This window comes from Ursus arctos, unplaced genomic scaffold (assembly GCF_023065955.2).
Source record: "Ursus arctos isolate Adak ecotype North America unplaced genomic scaffold, UrsArc2.0 scaffold_14, whole genome shotgun sequence".
In the NCBI taxonomy this organism is placed as follows: domain Eukaryota; kingdom Metazoa; phylum Chordata; class Mammalia; order Carnivora; family Ursidae; genus Ursus; species Ursus arctos.
In genome coordinates, this window is record NW_026622808.1 from 9,067,511 (window position 1) to 9,094,087 (window position 26,577).

Consider the following 26,577-nt stretch of genomic DNA (forward strand, 5'->3'; position numbering starts at 1 on the left):
TTTTAGATTTTTTTATTTTTTGTTTTTATGTAATCTCTGCACTCAACGTGGGGCTCGAACTTACATTCCCGAGATCTAGAGTCCTGAGCTCTTCCAACTGAGCCAGCCAGGTGTCTCCCCACCTTTGCCATTTTAAAGGAAATCCCAGACACCATCTTCTTTCATCTGTAAATATTTCCATGTACATCTCTAAAAGAAAAGGACTCTTTATTTTTACATGACCGTAATACCACCACCACACGTAAAAAAATTAATAATAATTCATAATCATCCTATATTCAGTCAACAGTAAAATTTCCACTTGTTTCATAAATTTTATATTATATATATACATAAATTTTATATGTGTGTGTGTGTATACACACACATACATATGTTAGAGTTTGTTTGATTGCTTGAATCAGGATCCAGAAAAGGTTTACATGTTTTGATTGGTTGATATGCCTTTTAAAGCTCTTTTAATCTGGAGCAAAGCCTCATTCTTTTGTTGTTGAGTATTTTTTTTCCTTGCAGTTTATTTGTTGAAGAAAACCCAGCTGGGTTGTCCTGTGGCATTTCCCACAGTCTGGCTTTTGCTGACTGCATTCCTCTGGCGTGGTTTAACCTGTTCCTCTGTCCCCTGTATTTTCTGTAAATTGATGGTTGGGTCCAGAGGCTTGATCAGATCCCAGTTTGAGTACTGAAGAATAGCTAGATTCTTTTCTTTTATTTAAAGATTATTTATTTATTTGAGAGAAAGAGAGAACAGAGCAGGAAGGAGCCGCAGGCAGAGGGAGAGGCAGACTCCCCGCTGAGCAGGGAGCCAGACGCAGGGCTGGATCCCAGGACCCCGAGATCGTGACCTGAGCTGAAGGCAGACACTTCACCAACTGAGCCACCCAGGCGCCCCGAATTGAGAGGACTTTCTAGTAGTCAATGCTTAGCCAAGACTTTGCAAACATTGTCTGATTTAACCCTCCGAACAATCCTGTGGGTTTTGTGCTATCATCCTCACCATTTTACAGATGAAAAACTGAGGGCTTGAGAGGTCGGGTCACTTGGCCAAGGTCACGTAGTTGCCAGTGGTAAAGCCAAATCAATTGATTGCTGAGTCCAGACAGTCTCCCACTGTGTCATTCTACCCGCTGTGGAAGACCCCATGCATCGTCAAGGTGAATATTGGGGTTACCCTTCCCCCCTTCACATTTCTCTTGCTTAAATAGCAGAGCAAACGCTGCTAAGTGTGTACAGGTATTTGCGGGTCTATCCGAGCGGGCCTTTATGCAGCAGCTGTGGGTGTGGTCTGTGCGTGTGTATTACTTCCAGTTGGCATGTTTTTCTATCTTATATTCTTTATTTACCTTTTGTAAGAACTTTAATAGATTTAGATAGTTTTTTTTCCTGCTGGTTATATATTCATCATGTATCTTTTTTTTTTCCGAGAGAGAGAGAGAGAGAGAGAGAGAGCGCGAGAGCGAGCGCAGGGTGGGGGGGGAGGGGCAGAGGGAGAGAGAAAATCTTAAGTAGACTCCCTGCTAAGAGCAGAGCCCAACGTGGGGCTCAATCTCACAACCCTGAGATCATGCCCTGAGCTGAAATTAAGAGTCATCGGAAACGTAACCAGCTGAGCCACGCAGGCGGCCCCATCGTGGGTCTGTTTTAACATAGGTCTACAGAGAATCATGGAAGAACACTGTAAACTCCCAGTGAAAGGCTGTGTCTAAGTCCTTTCGAAAGGGATCTGATACTGTTGACGAATGTAATTGTAATAATAAGGAGTACTACCACTGTCTGGTAATTTGCGCTGAGAGCTTCACAAGTGCTACCATGTTGTGCTTAATCCTCCTGCAACCCTAGGAAGAGGGTGTTGTTATCCTTGTTTTGCATACAAGTAAATGAACGCTCAGAGAGATTCAGGATTTGCCCTGTATCAGCCAGGATATTTTATTTATTTTTTATTTATTTATGTATTTATTTTAAGATTTTATTTATTTATTTAACAGAGAGACAGGCAGCGAGAGGGGGAAGATAGGCAGGGGGAGTGGGAGAGGAAGAAGCAGGCTCCCAGCGGAGGAGCCTGATGCAGGGCTCAATCCCAGAACGCCAGGATCACGCCCTGAGCCAAAGGCAGACGCTTAATGACTGACCCACCCAGGTGCCCCTATTTTTTTTTTCAAGATTTTATTTATTTATTTGTCAGAGAGAGAGAGAGCACAAGCAGGGGGCGCAGCAGGCAGCGGGAGAAGCAGGAGCCCCGCTGAGCAGGGAGGCTGATGCAGGACTCGATCCCAGGACCCTAGGATCATGACCTGAGCCGACGGCAGACGCTAAACCGACTGAGCTACCCAGGCGCCCTTATTTCATTTTTTAAATTTTTAAAAAAGATTTATTTATTATTTTAATGAGAGAGAGAAAGCACAAGTGGAAGGGGCAGAGGGAGAGAGAGAATCTCCAGCAGACTCCCCTGCGAGCGCGGAGCTCCACGCTGGGCTCCATCTCACGACCCTGAGGTTACAACCTGAGCTGAAACCAAGAATCGGACGCTTAACTGACCATGCCACACAGGCACCCCGGACAGGATATTTTAAACAAAACACGCCTTGGATAAAAAAAAATATCTTTCAAAAATAGACTGATTTGGATTTTCCAACAATCTCCAATGAGATGCCCACACACTTTTTTTTGCCTGAAGGACCATATCCATCTTCATCAAATTCAGGGCAATTTCTTGATTTTCTCTACACCTGGTGAGCAGGACGGATGCCGACCTGGCTCCTCAAGGACCGGGTGGCAATAATGCCGTGGCGTATGGCAAGAGTCACGCTCGAATCAAGCTTGGACCTTCTACACCAACACATGACTCCACGTTCCCTCCAGGCCCCATCTACCAGGGACCAGCAGACACTCTGAGACCAACAACCTTGTTTTCACCTCGAACCAGTGACCAGACTTCCGGCTTCTCCGGTGGTTTGCCTCCAAGGACCCATTCCTCTTTCCATCACGATGATGACAACCTAGATTCTTGAATAGGCTTTCCTATGGTTTGTTTCTTGCCGACAGGAGCTCTAGCAGTTCTTAATCACTTAGCTAGCATTTTCCTTTCTCCTGTTATCCTTTTCTGCTACTTCTCCATCTCATGCTCTATTCATTTGTTCCTTAAATGTTTACTGATTGGAAATGACTCTGGAAGCCTGGGAATCTCCAGATGTGTAGAGTCGGGTGTCAGCTTTCAGCAAGCTCCAAGATCACTTTCCACCTTCTGTTCTGGTAAAAAGTACGTGCTGCACATACTTGAGTCAAATGCTGTTACTTCCCACTGTTTCCCCATATAACGTTTGCTTGCCTCTGCTTTGGTCCCTTGCATCCTGGCTCTGGGAGCCCACCATCCTTAACTGCTGAGATCTTGCTCACCTTTTCCGACTCAGCTGAAATGACATCTGGAAAGCTGGAAGGGATCTCCTCATCCATCCATCCGTTCATCTACCCATCCTTCCATCTTTCTATCCAACAGGCAGTTACTGGGCATTGACTATGTATCAAGCACTGAGCTAGTTCCTGGGGATACCAGTTGAACACACTGGGCTTGCCTGCAAGGAGTTTACCATCTAGCTCTGTGCTCTGTCTTCTCTGGTAACCACCAGTCACATGGAACTCTTGAGCATTATTTAAAAATATTTATTTGAGCAAAAGACAGAGCATGAGGGGGAGAGGGAGAGGGAAAGGGACAAGCAGACATCCTGCTGAACGTGGAGCCCCATGTGGGGCTCTATCGCAGGACCCCAAGATCATGACCTGAGCCGAAGTCAGATGCTTAACCAATGGAGCCACCCAGGCACCCCAACTCTTGAGCATTTAAAGTGTGGCAGGTCCGAAATAAAATGTGCTGTGGGTCTAAAACACACATTGGATTTTGAACACTTAGCACAAGGAAAACAATGTTGTAACATCCTATTAATGATTTTTAATTGATTACATGTGGAAATGTCATATTCTCTCCATATTGGGCTAATACATTATTAAAATTAATTCCAGGGGCACCTGGCTGGCTCAATGGGTAGAGCGTGTGACTCTTGATTTCAGGGTTGTGAGTTCAAGCCCCATGTTGGGTGTGGAGCCTACTTAAAAAAAAATTCATTAATTTCAGTTATTTCATGTAGTTTTAGAATATAGCTCCTAGAATGTTTAAACTGACTGATGGGGTACGCATTGGTGGCTAACCTTCACATCTATGGGACGGCACTGGTCTTGAAGGAGGGTACAGGGTCGGAGGCAAAAATGTGTAAGGAGTTTTAGATTGGTCCTTCTATAAAAATGTGTGTGCAGGATTCAGGGAAGGTGTGTCTTTAGTTCAGGAGGCCAGGAGATGACGAGGAAGGGAATCTATTTATGACATGTCAAGCATTGTGCTAGGCACTGAAGATATGCTTATGCACCATGCGGGGCACTGTCATATCTTCATGCATCAGCTGGGCATTTAAAATACCTTGCTTAATCCTTGCACCAGTAATCACCATCCTTCCAGCCTGCTGGGACCAGCTCACCAGCATCCCTGAGCTGGACTCTTTGCTGCTGTGACCTTGTACCCTGCTTCAATCCATCATCCACGTTGTAACCAGAGTGATCCTTCCAAAACACAAACCCGGTCATGGGTCTTGTTACTCTTCAAATTAAAACTCCCCCGTGGTTCCCTGCTGTTTTCTCTGAGAGAATTTTGCTCCTGTCTTTGTCTGGTGAACGCCTTATTCAGATTATATTTTCAAAATAAAAAATTTCTCTAAGGAGACTTTCTGGAACTTTCTCCATCCCCACCCCTGCCACCATTCTGAGTTAATTGTCCCTCTTAGGGGTCCCTGGATCTTGCTGTGTTTCCCATGGTATAGTACTTACCATACTATATTGCATTCCCTCAACATTTTTGGATCAGAGGCCTCTCTGGGAATCTGCAAAGACCTGTAGATCTTCTAACCGGTGGGGGGGGGGGGGGGAGAAAAAAGAAAAACACACAATAAATTTTGCATATGATTCAAAGGTTTTATAGAACTAAAATTCTTTAGGTTTCCATGGACCCCGGATTAGGAACCCCTGCTCTGTAATTATATAGTTATCTATAATTAGAATTATCTGCCTATTTGCTTATATTTCCTGCTAGACTGTATGCTCCTTAGGGTTAGGGACCATGCTTATGTTGACATAAGTATTTCCTTGACATCTGGCACCATCCCTAGACACACAAGACACTCCATCGGCATTTCAAAAAAAAAAAAAAAAGTATTTGCCACAGGTATGACTTGCTCTAAGACATTAGGATGTAGGGACTCTCGCGCTTTCATTTTTCTAAATCACATTAAATCTGACTTAACCTTATCCTTCATGGTTGGTAAGAAGTCTTACATTAGGAAATTTCAGGCTCGTTTGTTCCCCCCCACCACCCCAGAACTCCAGAGTTTAAGGAGCCCAAGAAAAGTCTAGAAGATTTTTTCTTTTTCAGCTCATCGGAGTCTCTGTTTCTCCCATTACTTCTGCTGATTGAAGATGTCCATAGGTGAGCATTGATCTTTCAGGTCAGACATTATTGCCCCAGGAGGGCTGTGAGGTGGTCACTTTAATAGTTTGTGCCCCCAAGGTACTCCCATGCCCAGGAATCATGTTGAAAGGGGACTCCTCTCTGTACTTCTCATGGGCACTCTACACTAAACCTCTGACACCTTCACTACCGTGAGGGAAACAGTTCTTTTTATTTATTTATTTATTTATTTATTTATTTATTTATTTATTTATTTATTTATGTAGGCTCCACGCCCAGCATGGGGCTCGAAATCAGGACCCTGAGATCAAGAATCCAGTGCTCCCCCGACTGAGCCAGCTAGAACCCCAGGGAAACAGTTCTTCAACTCAAAAATACCACCCTTCTATCTCTCTCGGGTGATCTGGCTTGAAATTCCTCAACAGGCATAACAAGGACTGAAAACCTCAAATAAATGCCTAAAAAGACCAGGCAAAGAACGGCACTGAATGAAGCAGTTCGGCTCTGACAGACCATGGGGGTTAGTGGTAGCTGAGGGACTCTGGGGCACATGCTTGGTCTAAGAAGGAGTGGCAGCCCAGGCACCACCAAACTGTGGTCAAATTTCCAGATCTTCCAATTTTTCAAGGGAAGCCAGAAATCTGGATTTTCATGCGATAGCTCTTTTTTTCCCTATTTTTAAAAAAGCACTTTAATAAGGTGTACTTTGCAAATCATGTCATTCACAGTATAAAATGCAGTGATTTTTTTTTTAGTAAGTTTACCAAGTTGGGCAATCATCATGGTGAATCAATTTTAGAACATTTTCATCATCCCGGTAGGATCCCTCATGTCTATTTTCTGCTAATCCCTGTGCTGTCCCTCCTCTCCCCACCCTGGCCCTCACCCAGGCAACTACTGTTCTACTTTCTGTTTTGCCCTTTACAGATATTTCATATAAATGGGATCATACAAAATGTGGTCTCTGTGTCTGAGGGTAGTGTCTTCAAGTTTCACCCATGTTGTTGTGCTCCTTTTTTTTCTAAGTAGGCTCCATGCCCAGTGCAGAGCCCAACTCAGGGCTTGAACTCACGACCCTGAGCTCAAGATCTGAGCCTAAATCAAGAGTCTGGCACTTAACCAGTTGAGCCACCCAGGCGCCCCGTATTTAACTTTTTAAGGAAGTGGCAAATGATTTCTCAGAGTCGCTGCACCATTTTATATTCCTCCCAGAAATGACTGAGGATTCCTGTGTCTCTGTGTCCTCACCAATATTTGTTGTTGTCTGTCTTTTTGATTCTAGTCATTGGGGGGGGGTAGGAAATGGTATCTCATTATGACTTTGGTTTGCATTTCCCTACTGGCTAATGGAGTTGGATAGCTCTTGATTTGTAAATGTTGGAATTCATTCAAATTAAAAAAAAAAAATGCTTCATATCAGCCTTGTGCAGATGGAACAAAACAGTTTAGAACAAAACAGGTTCGTGGGCTGTAACCACCGTGAGGGAATGAGTTTGGACTTATGACCTAGACTGTGCAAAACAATGGTCTGTGAACTTTCTCTTTTGGGGGCAAAGCAGCCTAGACTGTCAGCAAAAATTACTATGGAGAAAGAGTGGAAAGATCTCTTTCACTCATAATGAACTTGTAGACTAAGAAACAATTTCAATCTATTATATTTCATAATGCGTCTTCCCCCCCAAGTACATCCTGTTACATATCCTGTTACATATCCACTGAATGAGTCTTTGAAGTATCCATTCATATCCCCTTTCTAAAGATGACATTAAGGAATTGATCAAAGTTTAAACACCTAGTAATGGCAGAGACGGATTCAAAGCCAGGTCTCCTTGGTTCAAAATCCTCATCCAAACGGCAGCAGATTCTAGGATAGAGCTCCATGGGGTGAGACTCGACTCAGAGGAGCCTGGATGAGGGAGGTAGAGAGGGACAGGATATTGGAGCCATTGGAGAGGAAGGAATCAGGGGTTTCAAGGCTGGCTTCATTAACAGACAAAGGAAGCTGGGGAGAGGGTGAGTTTGGGCGGTGGGATGAAGTGAAAATGGGAAGAAAAGAGATACGAGGCTTTATTGCTTTGCAATTTCCCTTTCATCCAGGTAGAGATTTCCAGCAAGCTTTTAAAAACATTGGGCCCAAGTGTTGGGAGAGTCACAGGGACAAGACATACATTTGGGGACATTCTCTTTATGACTGATTTCTCATTAAGACTAACATCTTTGTGATGATTAATTCTGATGAGCTTCCCGCCCTCTCCTTCTGATGATCCACTGAGTCTGTTTTCAAATTGTGAGAAACCACAGAGTTGGTGGCTAACAGGGCTGTCTCTGTGTGGATGGCTGCTGTAGGCATGGAACACCGCATGGTGAAATGCCCAGTGGCTGACAAAGCTGAGATGGATTACAGATGGAGTCTTTGGCCCTCTCTGAACACACTTAAAGATTCAGAAGAGGAATATCAGAAGAGGAATTCAGAAGAGGAATATCAGAAGAGGAATTCAGAAGAGGAATATCGCTTCCGTATTTTGTACATTTCACTTGTACTCTATGTGCAGACTGCATTAAGAGCAGACCTCTTCATGGAGCCAAGTCACAAGACACCTGGACAAGGGGCAGCCGGCTGGTGGGGGTGGGAGACCAGATGCACTCTACTAGGACAAAGGACACAGACACAGGACCTGATTCCGACTTCCCCAGGAAGAACTCTGCACTCAGCTGCCTCTTGGAGCCTTCTCTGGATTCCACCAGCCCTTCCTTATCATTTCCTGCCTTTTTTTTTTTTTTTTTTTGCTTTATTCACTTTTTACCAGACTGAAATTTCCGAGGCTTAACCCACTTATATCACACTCATTAAAGCGCACCCATTTCCCACATTAAAAATCGCATTTTACTGTAAAAATTTTTGAAAGCGTTTCTGATGATGTGCAGTTTTTGTGAGAATAATTCATTTTGATCTTGTGACTTAACCTTTATTATATTTATATGTAATCATGTACGAGTCCTGCTGCAGTTGACTAGATCTGCAGATATTTCATTAAATATTTATTAACTTCAATTTTTCCAGTTTCCTTTCCTTATTTTGGAACCTCCCCTCCAACCCCGCCCCCAGTTCTCAAACATTTTCTAAGGCCTTCAAGGAGCTCATAGGCCCCAGGGGCTACGACAGCTCTGCAAAACCTCACAAGCCCCTCCCACGTAGGGAGCTCCGCCTGATGAACGAATGAATGAAAGAAGGAACGAATGAAGTGAACGAAGTCCTTTCCCCAAATCTTCTCTCCCAGGCAGGCTCGCCTCTCGTTCTGGAATCTCAGCGCAGCCAGGAGCCTGGGTAAGGAGGCCCCTCCCCTCGCAAACACCAAAACTGCAGCAGCGGAGGAAGGGGGGTCGGCGCCCGGCGCTCCGCCGACCGCGACAGGGTCAGCCCGGCGGCCTGGGAGCGCGCCTGGGGCCCCCGCAGAGCCCTTGCGCATGGGCAGAGCCGCGGAGAGCCCCGCCCCCTCCCCCACTGCAGGTGAGCCGCAGAGCCGCGGCCCCCGCCCCCCGCAGCTCCGGGGGTGACGTAAGGCCTCTGGACCGCGCTCCGGCCCCGCCCCTGCGGGCTGCGCCGGGGGGCCCGCGACTCGGCGGTGGCAGCCGGTGCCGCTGCGGGACACGCCGGCTGCGGCAGGGAGGGGGGGCGGCGAGGCGCCCGAATGGGCTGCCGCAGCGGCCCGACGCCGGTAGAGGCGCGTCCGGGCGCAGCTCGGGGCTCCCGCCGCCGCACACCTGCCCCAGCGGCCGGACGGCACAGGCCCCCACGGAGTCCGCAGCCGCTGCCCCGCGGGCTCGCAGGCGCCCGGCCGGCCTCGGCTGTCCATCTCCGCGGGCGCTAGCCAATCGCCCGCCACTGCCCCGGCCGCACCTCCCGGAATCCATGACGGGCGTGCGGAGCGGCCTATGAGGTTGGGGCTCCGGCGGCCTGGGCGGGGAGCGGGAGCCAATGAGCGTCCTTCCAGGTGGGTGGAGGGAGCGGACCTCTGGAAGGTAGCTTCGTTCGGGTTGCTAACGTCTTCCCTTGGAGATGGGCGCGCAAACGGACCAGTGGGTCTGGGGGCGGCGGTGACGGGCGTGGATCTGGCCCAATGAGGGTGGGAGTGGGTGGGGCAGCCCCGAGCAGCAGTGCTAAAGGAGCCCAGCGGAGGCAGCGGTGGGTTTGGGACTGAGGGGCCGGATCTGTGGTCGCGGGTGGGGACGTGCGCCGGCGCCACCATCTTCGGCTGAAGGTGAGAGGTGCGGCTGCCCGGGTTCGAGCGCGGCGGACGCTGGCGGGGGGACGACGGTGGGGGAGGGAAGGGTCCCGGGCTGGGGTTGGGAGGACTCTGGAGGGCAGGAGCGGAGCCGAAGCGGGAGCACGGGGACGCCCGAGGGGGCTCTGGGTGGAGGGCTTGTACTGCGGGGCCGTAGGTTCCTGCGGGGACCGACCCTGGGGAGGGAAGGGAGGTAGGTAACCGACCCCAGTGGGTGGAGAGACCTCTGGAAGGGCGGGGAATGGGGTCCTGGAGCTTGAGACCCCTGCAGGGATCGGGGCCTGGGTGTGCTGGGGGAAGACCCCTGGGGGGCTGGGGATGGAGATCGGGAGGTGGGGATGCAGGGACCTGATCCTCGGTGTGTGGGTTCCGTGGGGCGGGGGTGGGGGTGGGAAGGCCTAGTGCCCTGTGGGGGTCTTGGGGCTCCCGGGAGAGGAGGGAGCCCTGGGGCGGGCTGGGAAGCGCGACCCGGGTGTGGGTTGGGGGCGCCGGACGGGAAGGGCCGGCCCCTGGGTGGATTCCCGGGCGGGTTAGGCCGGCGGGGCAGCCCGGGTGCGGTCGGGGCTTCGCAGGGCTCGCAAGGCGGGCGGCGCTCCCGGCCCCGTGGGGTGGGGGGTACCCGAGGACAGGGGCTCCTCCGCACAGCCGGGGCAGCGCGCGGCGGGCTAGGGTCTGAGCTGGCCGCCGGCGCGCGGAGGGTGGGCTCCGGAGGAGCTGGGCGCGGGAGGGCGGGCGGGGGCCGCTGGGGGCCGGGGCCGGACGCCCGGCGAGGCCCGGGCGGGGTGGGGGGCGAGGCGGGAAATGTGGCGGGGGCGCGCTGCGGCAGGGCGGCCGGGGGGAGGGTCAGCCCTCGCCTCGGGATCCCTTTATTGTGTAAGCGATCCGGGCACGGCTCGCCGCGGACTCCCTTGCTGGCCTTCTGCAGCTGGGGTCACACCCTGATCCCGTGAAATGGCACTGGAATGGGGTCGGGGCGAAGTGGGAGCGGCGGAGTCGTGGCGTTGGCGGGCGCTTTGTGGGCCCGCGGTGGGCGGGTGCGGCCCAGAGACCCGGGAGGCCCCCAGCCTGGCCGGCCTGGGAGCCGGGGCCTGGGGAGGGAGGCCGGCGACTCGGCGGGTCTGGGCTCCGCCGGGGAGGCTGGGGTGGCGTGGCCTCTGCCTGTGACCGTTATCTGTGTCTTCGGGCCTCTGCGGCTCCCTGCGAGCCCACTGCGGTGGATGCAAGGGGGTGGGGTGGGGTGGGGTAGGGGAGAGCAGGCGGGGTAAATCCAGCCTGCCAACGAAACAAAGGCTGCTGTTTTCGCTGAATAATATAATATACTAAATGTAATACTTGGGCTTTGCCGAGATTTTGGTTTTTTTAACGCTACAAGTGAGGATTCTTTTGAGTCAGGCTTCATCATTCTGCATAGTCTCTCAGTCTGGAAAACTTTAATCTATTTATTGTTTTATTTCTTTCCTCGGTCTGCCCTGACCAAGTATTCTTGTGGTCCCATGCTTTTGACGTTGAAGTATGCCCTGCCTGTCTCGGATTCTGAAAAAGTGGCCATTTTATTTGATGCGTCTCTCGACTTGGGCGTCTTGAATTCGGCTCTTCCCCGTCCTTATCTGGAGACAGCATATGGTGTAATCGTGGGATGTATAGCGCGAGCTTTGGCAGCGAAGGGATGTGACCCCAGAGGGTGGCTTTTTATTTGGGCTCCTTAGGGAAATCATCACAATGAAGACAAACGGGATGGGAGAGCAGATGAGCGAAATTCTGAAGGGCACGTTGCGCGGGGGAGGACCCAGTGCCTCGGCGGGCTATGCACTTTCTCATCCTGTAGCAGGGATGGAAATTCCTGGCCTTATGGCCACATTTTCGAAAAATTTTAACGCAGCCTGAAGATGTTCACTGAGAGATGGTGCAGGCCATACAGAGGGGTAGCGCCTTTTTGCGTTTGGTGTGTGTTTGTGCTCGTTTGGCTGAGATGAATTTTGGTAAATTAATAGGTTTGCACATCCCTGTCATCAAGTGACCGCAGTGGTGGTGTTAAACCAAGTGGGACAATTCATTTGTCGTGGATCTGTCATAGAGGGAGGTGCCGTCAAGGACAATTTATCCATCGTTTTTGTTTGGCTTGTTATACACAAGATATTCGAAAAATTGAGTTGTTTTCCTGTCTCTGTACCATAGAAGTTGCTGGGAGGGAGCCGAGAAGTTTGCCTGGTGACATTTCGCTTGAAGTAAAAAATGGCTATGGGGGGGGGGGGGAGGGAACAGAGCCCCAGGGGTGTGTGTGTCTAAAACCAATGAAGGGGGTGGGGCTCTGGCCCTGTGGGGGGGGGCTCCTTCATATACAGATAAATGACTTAGCTATAATTAGGCACTCATTTCAAATGACACCAAAAACCTTCAGATTATCTTGATCTGTCTGTGGCAAAGAGCTTGCTCTTGATTCCCTTTCTTCCGATATAGAGGTGTTTTTTCTATGAAAGGTAAAGCCCTTGCCAGATTGTGCTGTGTGTTCAATGCTGAGCCTACATTCTTGAAACCATCATCCATAGGATTTTTATTTAGTGGAGAGGCAGCGTGGGGTGTGCTCCACGCCCTTCAAACCCCCCCCCCCTGCCATTGTTGCATGCATTCCTGCAGGAACTCTGGGGTTAGCCCCAGCTCTGCTACTGGTGAGCTCCGTGACCTTGGGCTGGTTATTGGCTTTCTCTCTACCTTGGGTTCCTCATCTGTACAATAGAGATATTAATAGTACGTACCTCACAGGGCTATTGTGAGGACTTGAGCTGATAAAGGTAAACTGCTTAGAATAGTGCCTGCCCATAATTAATGATACAGAACAGTATTTGCTATTTTTAAAATTGTGGTATTCCCCCATGCCATAAAGCAAGGCATTTGGGAGTGGTTCACTGTTAAATACCAGCATTATCAAGATCGGGGACCACGTGTACAATGGTAATGGAAAAAATACAACATATTTGGCGATCACACGTGAAGAGTTAAAGCGAACAAAACCTCCACTGGCCTCCCGACCTCTGTCAAACCAAACAGCAGTTGGAATCCCCACGACCTGTTAAGCCCTCTGGTACTGTGCAGGGGAGGGCAAGAAGAATCCCAGAAGAGCAGTTAAAAATGTTCAGAGGGGGAGGATTAAGTTGCCAGATTGACCTGAAAAGAACTTCTCAGAGGGTGGCATTTGGGTCAGGATTGGAAGGAGTGCTAGGTGTTTGGTTGTGGAGAAGTTGAGGCTCACTGTGGGGGTGGGGACCACGAATGCGAGGTTTGGTCAGGAGGTGGAGATCCCCCCCATGTGGACCCGGAGCCCGGCTAGGTGCTCACCAGCTAGCCAGGGGCAGGAAACTGTCCTCTCAGTGTCTGATTAGTCGTAGAAAGCTCTGGAAAAGTAAAAAGTAAAACTAATTTGTAACCTCACTACCCAGTGAAGACCCAATGGATATCTGTTCCTTTTTTTATATTTATTTATTTACTTCTTTTATCTGTTCCTTTAAAAAAAACCCAAACACACGTGCATATGTAATTCCTGCTCCCCCCCCCCCCAAAGTCAGGAGCATTTTGCAATTACGTTTTTGTGACCCATTGGTTTCTTTCCCTTAAATCACAAGAATTTCCTCACCTAGAAAAAATACTGATAAATTTTAAATGTGCCAATTTGGTGAACTAATTTTTAAATATATCATTTACTTTTTTTTTTAAAGGCCTGATGCAGAAATGACCTGTTGAGCTACTCTAATTTATAGCCATCCACTGAATTTAAGCGTATAATTACATGCCCAATGTAAAATTAAAGAAATGTGTGCACGCACACCAGCTGGCAGCAAGACCTCTTCCGAGGTGTCGTGTGAGATACACAGTTCCTACCTGTTAATGACAAGAGTAACTTGTTACCACATGTTGTTATATATGGTAGGATATTTTCTCTTTTAAAGGGCTGTCACTCATAAAGGCAGAATGTGTGTCCTGTTGTCCGTGTCCAGATTTATCTAGGACGATTCTCACCTCAGAGCCACGCCTCCCTTCCTCTGAGCAGTTTGCGAAGTGTAAGCTGGAAAGACAGAAAGTGTGTTAATAGTCTTACGAAAGCTAGTCTCTAGAGGTAATGATGGGCTTTGGAAACCATTCTCCAGAATGTACCTGTGCCCCGGGAATATTTTCTGAATCGCCTCCCCCCCACCACTTGAATGTCCAAGAAGGCAAATACAAGTTTAGTTCGAAAACGTGTTAGCCATTTTATTTGTAGAAGGCTTAATGTTACCTCTTTGATTTTGGGGGGGGGGGTTCGTTTTGTTTTGTGATTTTTGTTTTATTCAAGTCCATTTTAAAAACATTAACATATCCTTTAAATCAGGTTAGGAATTAGTCTAGAACATTGGTTTTCAGCCTTTTTTTTCCCTATCCCAGCATACCTGTTAATGACATTGGGTCACCATGGCAACCAGAGACGGCAGAGTAATGGTTCTCAAAGTGTGGTCCCAGGACCAGCAGCCTCAGCTGCATCTGGGAACTTATTAGGAATGCAGATTACCAGGCTTTGCCCCAGACCCTACTGAATTGGAAACTCTGGGGATGGGGCTTCTATAAGTGCTTTTATAAGCGTCCTACGTGGTGTCCATGCACACACCAAAGTTTGAGAACCATGCCCTAGGGCATGCATGTTTATAATGCGTTACATTATAACAATTTCTGAAGTTACATTTTTATGCCATTTCAGTGACTTCACGGAGCTTGACATTTGTCTGTGGGCTCGAGGCTAAGAGCCTCGTAACAACTTCAGATTATTTTTTTTAAAAGATTTTATTTTTAAGTAATCTCTACACCTGACGGGGGGCTCGAACTCATGACCCTGAGATCAAGAGTCACAGGCCCTTTTGACCGAGCCAGCCAGGCACCCCTGAGCTGTTCTTTGGTGAGCCTCGGAGCCTTCTGTCTTTTGCCTACGAAGAATCCCCATCATTCTGGGAGAGAGGCAAAGCTGGGAGGATGTGGTAGAGTTGGCTTCTTGCGTTGCCCTGGGTGAGGTCATGGAGACCATGCTTCTGAGATTTGTAATAACCTGGAATTTGGGGTGATAACAAAAGTGTTTAATGATGGTATCGGATTCCAAAAAGGTATTGTCAGGCAGGAGTGATGAGTCACATGGGAAAGGTGAGTGGTGACTGTAAAATCCTGTCATTTGATCCAGAAAGTCATTTGCACAAGTATAGGATGAGACGTAGCTGAGAGTAGCGTGTATGGGGCCGTAGCCGATGGTTCACTATGAGCCACTGGCAAATGGGTGACGAGTAAATGAAGTAGGTCTTAAGATACGTTAATTGGGAACATCCCAGAAACAGTGCTTTTCTCAGCGTGGCCTAGGTTAGTGGCTCTCTTCCTTCTGCCCGGGTCAGACCGTATCTGGAACACTGTGTTTGCTTCCAGCCCCCCCGGCCTGCAGGGGCACATGTGGGCACACTGGAGTCTGTTCTGTGGCGAGAGAGAGTGAGGCTTGACGAATGATGGTGCACTGAGGAGGAGCTGGGGAGCGGGAGCAGCTGCAGGGGTGGGGGGAGGCCTCGAGAGCTCCCGTTGCATGCTTGCGTAGCTGTCCCGGAAAGCCAAGTCACGCTTGTCCGTGGCATCGTCTGATTGCATTAAGACTGCACGGGCCACAGAGAAGCTCCTGGGGACCGAGTCGGGGGTGTTTGTCCGGACGAACTTTGAGTCTCTGGTCTGAAGGCAGACCGGGAGGCCCGGGTAGACCTGAGGCTTTACTCTCCTGGCTCTGGCCATGCATTTCATGGCTACATCCTTGGGGCCATGCTGATTCCCGTTCCACCTCCCGGACCTTTTATTATGAATCTTTGTTTTCTTTGCCCTCAATCCCCTTTGCCTTCTTCGCTCTCTGTTTAATTTGTGGTGAGGGTGCAAGAGGGGATGAAGAGGGAAAAAAAAGTCTCACCTGGAACCCTGCCTCTCCCCCCTGCTTGATTTTCAGCACCAGTAACTGCGGGCATGTCTTGAGTGGTCTTCAGACAGCCAGGGGCATAATTTGTGGTCACCCCTGAAATTTACCCTGGACGCTCGGTTAGTATGGCCGTGAAGAGCACTGCCCCGGCTCCTGGACTAAAGGTCATGCTTTCTGTTTACCAGAGGTCTCGTCTTAAGTTCCTGATGAGGGTAAAAATCTGTACATCATTGTATGTTTTTAAACATCTAACCCTGTCCTCCTCCTCTTCCACCTCCTCCTCTCCTAGAGGCAATTGCTCTTGGATCCTCCTGTTTACAATGGCCCAGAGAACTGGACTCGAAGACCCAGAGAGGTACCTCTTTGTGGACAGGGCGGTCATCTACAACCCTGCCACCCAGGCCGATTGGACGGCTAAAAAGCTAGTGTGGATTCCATCCGAGCGCCATGGCTTTGAGGCAGCCAGTATCAAAGAAGAGCGGGGAGATGAGGTTATGGTGGAGTTGGCAGAGAACGGAAAGAAGGCGATGGTCAACAAAGACGATATTCAGAAGATGAACCCGCCTAAGTTTTCCAAGGTGGAGGATATGGCAGAATTGACATGCTTGAACGAAGCTTCTGTCTTACATAACCTGAAGGACCGCTACTATTCAGGACTGATCTATGTGAGTACTTCCTGCTGAATACTCGTGAGAATTAATGTAAATTACACATACCGTCAGAGTCAAGTGGGACCGGGCAATACCCACCTTCTCTATTTAACATTACCGTTTGTGTTAAAGATAGAAAGATTGTCTCTTGCTTACCCGGGTCTTGCCCCACTTTACATCTTAACACGTAATTTTACGTAATCTAATCTGCAATTAAACACGCGGACGTGGTGGTTGAAGGCTTCTGTGGCGGTTCGCTGGAGCGTGCGTGATAAGATGGGGAGAGCGTGTGGCAGAAAGACCGGGGAGCTGGGTGTGGGGTAAGAGTTGCACGAATAGGATACAGCCCGCACGCGTATGTGCAGGAGTGTGGAGTGGAGGGGCTGCAAGGAGCAAGAGCATCGGGTTCCCCGGGTGTGGGAAAGTGGGAAACACGGACGCTGAGGTTTTTCAGAGGAGACCGTTCAGATTGGGATTGAGGCTGGGGTTACCCTGTGGTTAGCGGTTGACACGTGTGGTGGTGTCACCGATGATGCCGCTGACTTTGTGGAAGAAGTTATTGAAAACACCGGGGGACGAGGGAGTGCGGAAAATCGCAAGCCAGATACGGGAAAACTCTCGAACGGCGGACTGGGTTTGAGGGGATCATACACCCAGGCGGCAGTGATTTAAAGGGGCCCATAGAGAACGTCGGTGTAGGATGAGAAGAAGCAGAGAGAAGAGTTGACCTTGTACTGGTCTGAATTTGGAAAAGAGCGGTTGGATTTTATGAAGGGGTGTTGGGGCCGCTGATCATTCAGAACTTCTGCAAATCAGAACCAGTTTTCCCATAGAAATTAGCGTACTTAGCGACTATATTTACTGAACACGTACTGTGTTCTAGGTGCTGGGGAGACGGTGGTGAATGGGACAGGCCAGGTCCCTGCCTTCCTGGTACATCCTATAAGGAAATGAAGCTAGACTCTGGAATAGATTACGTAGGGGAAAGGCTCTCCGCAGAGGGTCCGTGAAGGGCTCTTCGAGACGGTATCGTTAGAGCCGGAATCTTTCTGATAGGAGGGAGCTAGCCAGGGGAAGATCTGAGAACCGAATAGTTCTTCCATGACCTTTGCCAGGGTAGGCACAGTCAAGCCTGATGGCCTCTCATCTTTGTTTTTCTTCCGAGGGAAGGTGCAAAGTGTGTAAGAGGCGCCAGCGTTAGGAAGGTGGCTGGAGAAAGGGAAAGGTTGGGGGAGGAGAAGCCACTAGTAAGGACATCGCAGGGGAGCAGCCTCGAGAATCCGGCCGGGGCCGCACAACAGAACGTGTGGGGCTACCGCGTCTAGCCCCGGCTGTGGAGTGAGGGAGCGCGATGGGTCCGATCACGAGCTCACATCTCAGATTTGGGGGGGGAGGGTCAGTTTGGGGTGCCGTCTGGTGCTGGAGATGGACACTGCCCGAGTTGTGGGGAACTGCAGTGTGAAAGGGAGCCAGCCGCTTTTTCTGCCAGTGTCTTCACCTTGACCCCCCACTTTGGACCTTGCGGGTTCCTGCAAGTAGGAGAGAGAAGGGAAATACAAAGGGGAAGGAGATTGCGGGCAAAAGAGAAGGAATCGAAGAAAAGAAAAAGTTCATTTGTAGCCATTCCTCACAATGATTCTAAGACTTTGCAAGTATCTTTTATTGAGTTTGGTTTTTTTTTTCCAGCTGAACTCGGGGACCCCGAATGATGTCTGAGGTTCTCTTCAAAGCATGGCCCCCTCCTTACTCTTTACAGAAGGGCAATCTGAGTTCTTCTCGAAGCATTAAGGTCCCAGCAGAGCTGGGAATCTGGGGCAGTGGTGTGTGCCGTTAGTGGGGTGGAGGAAGGGTTCCCACCCGAGACTGGAGTTGAAGAACTTGATTTAAAGAATCCTAGTAGGAAAGTGGGGCCCCAGGGAGCCACAGTCGAGAGGGCTGTGTACTGCGTGTTGGGATTCACCCGTCAGGTGAAGTAGAACAGTTGAGGTGCCATGGTGTAGACGCCACAGCAACTTAGGGGGGATCTTTGGACACATTTCTGGAGATAAGCTCTGACGTATGTTCATTTAAGTAAGTTAGTTCATTGACAGGTTTACTCACGTTAGTTCCTCATATTTTCTTTGGATGGATTCTCCCTGGCCTCCCAACTTCTCAGGTCATTAATTTTCATCCTCTTTCCTAATAAAAGCATTTGAAAACTGTAAATGTCTCCTCTAATATGATTTTAGCTCACGTCACACATTTGGATGCATGATGTTTTTTATGACTTGGTCCTAACTATTTTCTATTTTCTGTTATGATTTCTTCTTTAACCTATGAGCCATTTAAAAGGATATTTTAAAAATTTCAAAATGTGTGTTTTTAAGTTATCTTTTTATTAGTGATTTTCTTTTTAAAGATTTTATTTATTGATTTCTGAGAGAGAGTGAGTGAGAGCAGGGGGAAAGGCAGAGGGACAAGCAGAGTCCCCGCTGAGTGTGGAGCTGACACCGGGCTTGATCCCACCACCCCGAGATCATGACCTGAGCCGAAACCAAGAGTCGGACGCTCAACTGACTGGGCCACCCAGGCGCCCCTTATTCCTGATTTTTAAATGAATTGCATTGCAGTCAAAGAATACAGTTCACATAATATCGTTCCTTGTTTTTGTTGAGACTTGCTGTGTGCAGCGTATCGTCCGTTTTGGTGAGCATTCTGTGTGTCTGGAAAGAGCATTAATTCTGTTGTGGGTTATGGGGTTCTGTCTGTGGCCATTAGAGTAAGCGTTTTGATTCTGTTTAAATCTTCCTCACTAATTTTTGTCTGCTTGGTCTATTAATTATCGAGAAATGTCTTAAAATCCCCCGGTGTGTTTTATCGACTAAGTATGCACCCCTTACCGATACGGTTTAGTTTTTCCTGTTTATGAACTTTCATTTGAATGAATCGCATGGTATGTATATCGCCTTCACGTCTGCTTTTTCACCCAGCATGCCATTTTAAGGTTCGTCTGTATTGCTTTGTGTTGGTATAGTTGAGAAGTTGTCAAAGTGTGGCCTACGGACCCTCAGGGTTTCCCTAAGACTCTTCCAGGGGCTCTGTGAGGTTACAGCTGTTCTCATGATGATTTGAAGACACGATTTGCCCTTTCCAACTGTTGGTGTTGGTCCTGACAGCACGTGGGGAAAACCGCGTGCATCTTACTGTGAGTAAAGGCAGTGACCCCAGACTGTACTAGAGGGCATTTTAATCATTCCGTGTGAGAATGTCCTGGAGAAAGCAGCAGAAGTGATTGGTTTTGTTAAATGTCAGCCCTTGAGTACACGTCTTTTTAATATGCTGTGTGAGAGGCGCCTGGGGGGCTCAGTCGGTGAAGCGTCTGCCTTCGGCTCAGATCATGACCCCAGGGTCCTGGGATCGAGCCCCATGTCGGGCTCCCTGCTCCGTGGGGAGTCTGCTTCTCCCTCTGCCCCTCCCTCTACTTGTGTGCACTCTCTCTCAAGTAAATCTTAAAAAAAAAAAAAAAATCTTAAAAAAAAAAGAAAATTAGGATTTGGGGGAATTTGTATTTACCACTGTGCACGTGACAGCTTGTCAGCACTTGAAACCCTGTCTGATCGAGACAAATGGTGACATTAATGACTGGTTTGTTTTTTTTTTAATGTCATATAGTGAAATGTCATCATTTGGAAGACTTGCATAATTCATTGAGCCAATGTTTTCCCAATGATGTGTACATTGTTACAAAGTCACACATGGGTAAAAGACTTTTTCCACATGCAAGATAAGCCAGTGGATTTTGATGTACATAACAGTGTGAAAGGCCATTGATAGGATTTCAGATGCCACATTGCATCAGATCTTTAAGAAGTTGTCACTTGTCAGATTTGGGTATATCATCAAGAGGTATAGCCATGATCACCTGGGAAGGCAGGTAAACTCCACCTTCCTTTTCCAACTAAATATCTGTGTAAGGCTGATTTTCGTCATATGCTTCAACCCAAAACAACCTAGCACAGCAGACTGACTGTGGAAACAGACATGAACATTGAGCTATTTTTGTTAAGCCAGATAATAAAAAAGATTTGCAAAAATATGAAACACCACCACCCTTCTCGCTTTTGTTTCAGAAAACAAATGGTTATTTTTCATAAGAAATGTTACTTATGTTAACGTGTATTGTTATTTTAAAATGAACAGATACACATTTGTAAAAACTTGATTATATACATACAGTTACATAAAGCAAAATGTCTTTGGGGTCTTTAAATCTTTTCTAAGAGGGTCAAAGGGCCCTGAAATTTAAAAAGTTGAGGTATTTCGTTCCTCTTGTTACAGTGTACTGTTCCGCTGAAAGTCTTGATCCCCTTTACCCACTCAACTGCTTTTGGGCATTTGTGTTTTCCAGTTCGGGGCTAGTCCCTGGTGCACACAGGCACGCCTCTCTGTATGGTGGGTAAGGAGTGGGAATCCTGGGTGGTAGCGTACGCATCTCTCTAACCCCCGCATTCAGCTTTTCTAGGTAAAGCCTGATGTCGTCATGTTCCAGCAGGAAACAGAAAGCCCTGAAACCGGGTGTTTTGAGAGCTTAACTAGGGGACAGTTTGCAAACACATGGGCAGAGTCCAGCAAACAGGTGCGGGCTAGGGCACTGTCCTGGCATGGCGATGGCTGGGTCCTCGCTACCGCCTCCGTCTTTAAAGGCAAGATGGGCCCAAGCTTCTGTCTCAGCTGGGGCAGGGTGGCTGTGTGGGGAGGCCTTTCCCATAAATGCTAGGGCCTCCTGACCGCCCACTTGGAGGGGCCTGGGTGGGGGGACAAAGGTCCTGACTTCACTCTCCTCCTGCCCTTGGTCTGAGAGGGGAAAGTGATGGTGTCTTGCTTGGGGTTAGCCTCAGTTCCACTTGGAATTGGATTCTCTGTAGGGGGAAAGATGGGGACAAGATTCATCTTTTCCCCAGACTGGGTCCAGGTGACCCAGTGCCTTTTCCTGAAACAGCCCTTTCCCCACTGCGTGTGTCGGGTGATCCTAAGTTCGAGCTCAACTCACTGTTGTGTGTATGGGTCCATGTGCCCGTGTCCGGGCGAGATCCCACTTTCCCAGTCATTATGGCTTTCTACTAAGTCCTGGTATCCAGTGTGGTAAGCGCTCTCATTTTCGTTATTCTTTACGGTCGCTATAGTTGTTACAACTGTTTTTCGATATAATTTTAGAACCCGCTTGTCAGTTTTTGTGCACTCTCTCACCCTTGCTGGAATTTTGTTTGGGATTTTGCTGATTCTGGAGATCACTTTGGGAGAGAAATGAGAGCTTCACAATATTTGATGTTCTAGTAAGTGGGTATACCCACTTTTTAATTTTTCACAATGTGTTTTAATGGTTTTCTCTGTATATCTTTTGTTGGATTTATTTTGGGGTATTCGATTTTTTGGGTGCTATTTAAATGGTGGCTTCAGTGGTGTTTTCTTTTTTCTTTTCTTTAAGATTTTATTTACTTATTTGAGAGAGAGAGCACGAGCAGGGGCAGAGGGAGAGGGAGAAGCAGATTCCCCGCTGAGCAGGGAGCCCGATGTGGGGCTCGAGCCCAGGACTCTGGGATCATGACCTGAGCTGAAGGCAGACGCTTCACCAACTGAGCCACCCAGGTGCCCCAGCGTTGTTTCCTGATTGATGCCATTATGTAGAAATACAGTTGTCATTTTTTTTTTCTTTTTAAGATTTTATTTTTAAGTAATCTCCCTGCCCAACACAGGGCTCAAACTCAACCCTGAGATCAAGAGTCACATGGTCCTCCAGCTGAGCCAGCCGGGCACACCCAGTTGTCATGTTTTTTACAAATAAAATCTTACTAAGGTTATTGGTTATAACAGTTTGGCTGAAGATTCTTTTGGATTTTCTGTGAACACACTTACGTTGTCTACAAATAATGACAGTTTTATTTTTCCCTTTCCAGTTCTTACACATTTCTTTTTCTTCCTTTATTGCGTTGTCTAGGACCCTCAGTAAATACTGGTTGCGAGAAGTCGTGATTGCAGGCGTTATTTGTATCTTCGCTGATCGCGGAGAGAAAGCTTCAACATTTCTCCATTAAGAATGATAGTTGCTTCTGTTTTGTTCTGTTTTTAATCTTCTTTATCAGATAAAAGGAAATTTCCTTCTGTTCCTAGTTTTCATCCTGAATGGATGAATTTTTTAAATCCTGAATGGATGTGAATTTAGCAAATGTTTTTCCAGCATCGAGTGAGATGATAGTGTGATTTTTCTGGCTATTTTGTTATTGTGGTCAATTACCTATATTTTTGAGTGTTTAACTGACCTGGCAAGGACCCAGGTATTCTTTTTCTTTATCGGTCTTGTATATAATCACGGTTTTCCATTGTTTTTCGCTTGACCTTTATTGGGGACCGTCATTTTTGCTGTATATGTGTTAAGGCCATGTTATCACATGTAAATGTAGGATTTTTCTTTTTGGTGAATCTTCGTGAAATGCTCTTTGTTTAACGGTGATGCTTCTCAGGGTGCCTGAGTGGCTCAGTCGGTGAAGCATCTGCCTTCAGCTCAGGTCATGATCTCAGGATCCTGGGATCAAGTCCCGGGTCAGGCTCCCCGCTCAGCAGGGAGTCTGCTTCTCCCTCTCCCCCCATGCTCATGCTCTCTCTCGCTATCTCTCTGACAAATAAATAAAATATTAAAAAAAAAAAAAAACAACAGTGATGCCTCTCGCAAAGGATTAGCTTTTTTTTTTCTTAGTGTTTGCTCGGTTTGTTGTTTTCCAAACTTTTATGTTCTGCTTTCCTGTGTCTTGCTCTGTAAGATGGTAGGTCTCTTCTAATAAGCAGCCCGTAGTTGTTATTTTGGTCCCTAACCTGATAGTATTAACGTTTTAATCAGAACATTTGGCTTCTGTACATGTGAAGTAGTGACTGAAATGGACCGTCTGACTCCTTGCTTCCTCTTGGTCCTGCCTGTTCTGTGTTTTTCCTCCCTTCCTTTTACTTCCTTTCCTGATTACGTCATATTTATCGTTATTGTTGTAGCTTCTTACCTCTTCCCCTGTGATGTGTTTTGGGCCCTCTCTTCGTTGTTCCCTTGGTGGTCCCCAGCTCTGCCTGCAGCCCTGACGCACGGGGGCACCTGCCGCGGGTGAGGGCCGGCCCTGAGCTCTCCAACTGCGCATGCTCTGCCTCCCGGCCCGCGTGCTGCTCGTGCTGCCCCGTGTACGCACATTCATTTATGTCTCTCTCTCTCTCTGGTTTTTTAGAGAGAGGAGAGGGAGGGACGGCGCTGGGGGGAGAGCATCGCCAGCCGTCTCCCCGCTGAGTGCGGAGCCCGAGGGGGGCTCGATCCCACAACCCCGAGATCACAAGTCGCACGCTCCACTACTGGGCCAGCGAGCTCTACTCCCACGTGCTTGGGTCGAGTGTTCTCCAGATGCGGCTTGGAGCTTGGAGCATTTTTGTCTGTGGCTTGATGCCTTTGGTCAGTTTCGGAACATTCTGCGCCCTTGTCTCTTCAGAGACTGGTTCTGCCCCATGCCCTCTGTCCTCCTACTTGGACTCAAACGCCTCGAGTCACCTCCTCACCGTGTCCCATGGAGCCTCCTGTATTTTAATCCCGTTTTCCCCGCTGTGCTTCAGCCCGGATATTTGCTCCTGATAAAATGTGGAGTAACTGATTTCCCTCTTCAGCTGTGTCTAATTGGCCATTAAACACATCCGGTGCCTTTCTAATTTCAGTTACTTTGTGTTGCCGTTTTCATTTGGTGTTTTCTTTTTATGATTTTTTAAAAGCTTTTTATGGTGTGTGTTTTTTTTTTCTTTGTACAGCTTCTTCTTTATGGTTTTTCTTTTATGGTTCCCAGTTCTCCGGCAGAATTCTCGATCACGTTTTTTAATCACTTGAGCGTGTCCAAGATGATAACACAGGGCGACACAAACGGACTCACGGGATGCGAGTATTACCTTGCGTTACAGTCGCAGGTGCTGCCTCCTGTGCCGGTTATCGTACGTGAGAAACCGGGAGGTGCTTTGCAGCTCTCGGGGACACGAGGCTCGTTCTAGAGTTTTGCTCTGGGCAGGCAGTCAGACGAAGGGGACGAGCGCGCATAGCTCATCAGGGGTTGACATCCTTCCTGGCTGGGCTTTGGGCTGTGCCGGGGCTGGTGTTCCTGGTCCACGCCTGACTCTCCGTGTAGCCATCAGTCTTGGGGGGGGTTAAGCCAGAGGGTGTTCACCCACCTCCTGGCCTTGCACACTGCTTATCACTCTGCTCAGCCTCTTCCTTCTGGGCCACAGTGTTTGGGGTTTGTAACTACCATCTGAGGAAGAAGAAAAGAATAATCTGTATCGTCAAATAGTCACTTTCACAAGGTCCTTCTTTCTCCTAAATGTTTGTCATAGTTGGTTTGGTCTGTTGGCATCAACGTCCAGGCATAGTCAGCATACTGTAATTAGTTGTTCTGTCTCTTGTAATCTATATGTTTCCCCTCCTTGTTTTTTCTTTTTTTTCTTTTTTGAAGAAACAGAGTCCGTTGTGCCTAGAACCTCCCATATTCTGGATTTTGTTGATTGCATTCACTCATTCGCGTCCAGGGCCTCGATCAGATGCGGATTCAGGGGACACGTCATGCCAGGGTCTCTCACGTTGTGATGTTGAGGTTGGGGGGCGGGTCGGTCTGAGTCTGGGGTTCCGTTGGCCGGATTTGTGCGTTAGGAGTGTCGTTGTGTGCCATTCATCTGAAGGTCTGGCCGCCAGTGGGGGGCACTGAACACATACATCATCTCATTAGAGCCCCCCCCCCCAGGTTGGGCGGCTCGATGGATTCTGTTTTTGAGTGTGTGTTACACACCACCCCGCACGCACACGACAGTTTCAAGTGTGTTTTTGACGATTGCTCTTTTTACAGAATTTTGGTCCTTCTTCCCCCAAAGAAGCAACAACGATTACTATTTTAGTGATCTTTGCTTTGCTGTCTTCATCTCTCCTTGAAGTATTTTTCTTGTTTTACCCTCGTGCTTGCTTTCTCGTATTATTGTACCCTTGTCCTACTTTTCATTAAGAAGGAAGCTCTCAGGATAAATGTGCCCGCTCTGTCGCCGCATTTCCGCATATCCATTCTGCTCCTTATTTGCTCCGCTGTGGATTTTTGGTTCTTTATTTCAGATGGTTCCTTACAGCTCTTCCTTGCTCGCCTTTGCCACTTCTTTCCCCACATGCATTCCTGTTCCAGTATGTGGAGCCCCTGCCCTAAATATGTTTCCAAAAGTATTCTTTCAGCTTATTTTATCGGTGATTTCCATAGGTGAGTTCTGTCTCTGAAACCTCTGGATGATGTTTTCCTTCTTATATCAGGTTTTGGTTTGGCTTTTTTTAAACACACATGTGAATTTATGTCGGTGTAGTGTTTGCAAATGGTGTGGGCGACCTCTCTTTCTGGGTGGTGGCCTGATGCCCCCCGAGAGCTCCAGGGGGGAGCAGCGTGTGTGAGGCCCCCAGTTCAGTCCCACATCCGCTCTGTGCCCTGGCCTTGACCTCTGCATTCGCTTGTTCCCTGGTTCCGCATCCTTTGGACCTTGAAATGAGGTGTACGCACGTTCTGTCTTAAACAGAGGCCTGGAGCTGACAGGGTGAGCAGAATCTCCCGATACTGGACAGGAGATGGGCATTCCAGGCAGAGAGATCCATGCACACAGAAGCCTGGAGGTGGAACTCAGCCTAGCATGTTTCAAAAATGGCAGGCTTTTGTGCAAATGTGTTTGTCTGTCTCCCTTAGGTAAGCTATGCAGCCGCATTAGCTGGTGTCTTAAAGGCTGTGCAGACACCCCTCAGGCCTTTGCGGCTCGTCAGAATGTTCTCATGGCCTCAGCAGTCAGTGCGTCCGGCTCTCACTGGGCGTTCTCCTGGACTTGCCTGCTGCAGCGAACCCCCTTTCAGCATCCCACCATCTCAGTATGCTCCAAGGGGGTTCGTTATCTTCCCCACACATCTAATCATTCTTCCCGTCCGGCAGTAACATTTCCATACTCTCAAGCTTGAAAACGTGGGGCTGTCCTTAGCTTGTGTCTTTGGTGGTTTTTATACTCAGAGGTTCTGAGTGCCTTTGAGTCTCCCTCCCCGCAGTGTTCTCGTGACCCGCCGCTTCGCTCTCATCTAGGCCCCGTCCCTGTGCTGGGACTGGTGCAGTAGTCTCCACACCCAGCTCCTCA

The 26,577-nt window shown here is 48.4% G+C and overlaps 1 protein-coding gene across 11 annotated transcripts in view; it reads left to right on the forward strand.

Moving 5' to 3' along the window:
* Positions 1 to 8,630: 8,630 nt before the first annotated feature.
* Positions 8,631 to 26,577, forward strand: part of MYH10 (myosin heavy chain 10) — a 123,749-nt gene continuing 105,802 nt past the window's right edge. For 3 of the 11 annotated variants that reach the window (XM_044391737.3, XM_048226462.2, XM_048226464.2), the window contains exons 1-2: positions 9,492 to 9,523; positions 16,032 to 16,407. In XM_044391737.3, the coding sequence (XP_044247672.2) occupies positions 16,063 to 16,407 (345 nt within the window). In that variant the 5' untranslated portion in view covers positions 9,492 to 9,523; positions 16,032 to 16,062. Of the gene's footprint in view, positions 8,829 to 9,159; positions 9,524 to 15,399; positions 15,862 to 16,031; positions 16,408 to 26,577 lie in introns of those variants that run through there. The other 8 variants (XM_044391734.3, XM_057311324.1, XM_057311325.1 and 5 more) reach the window with 8 other exon arrangements.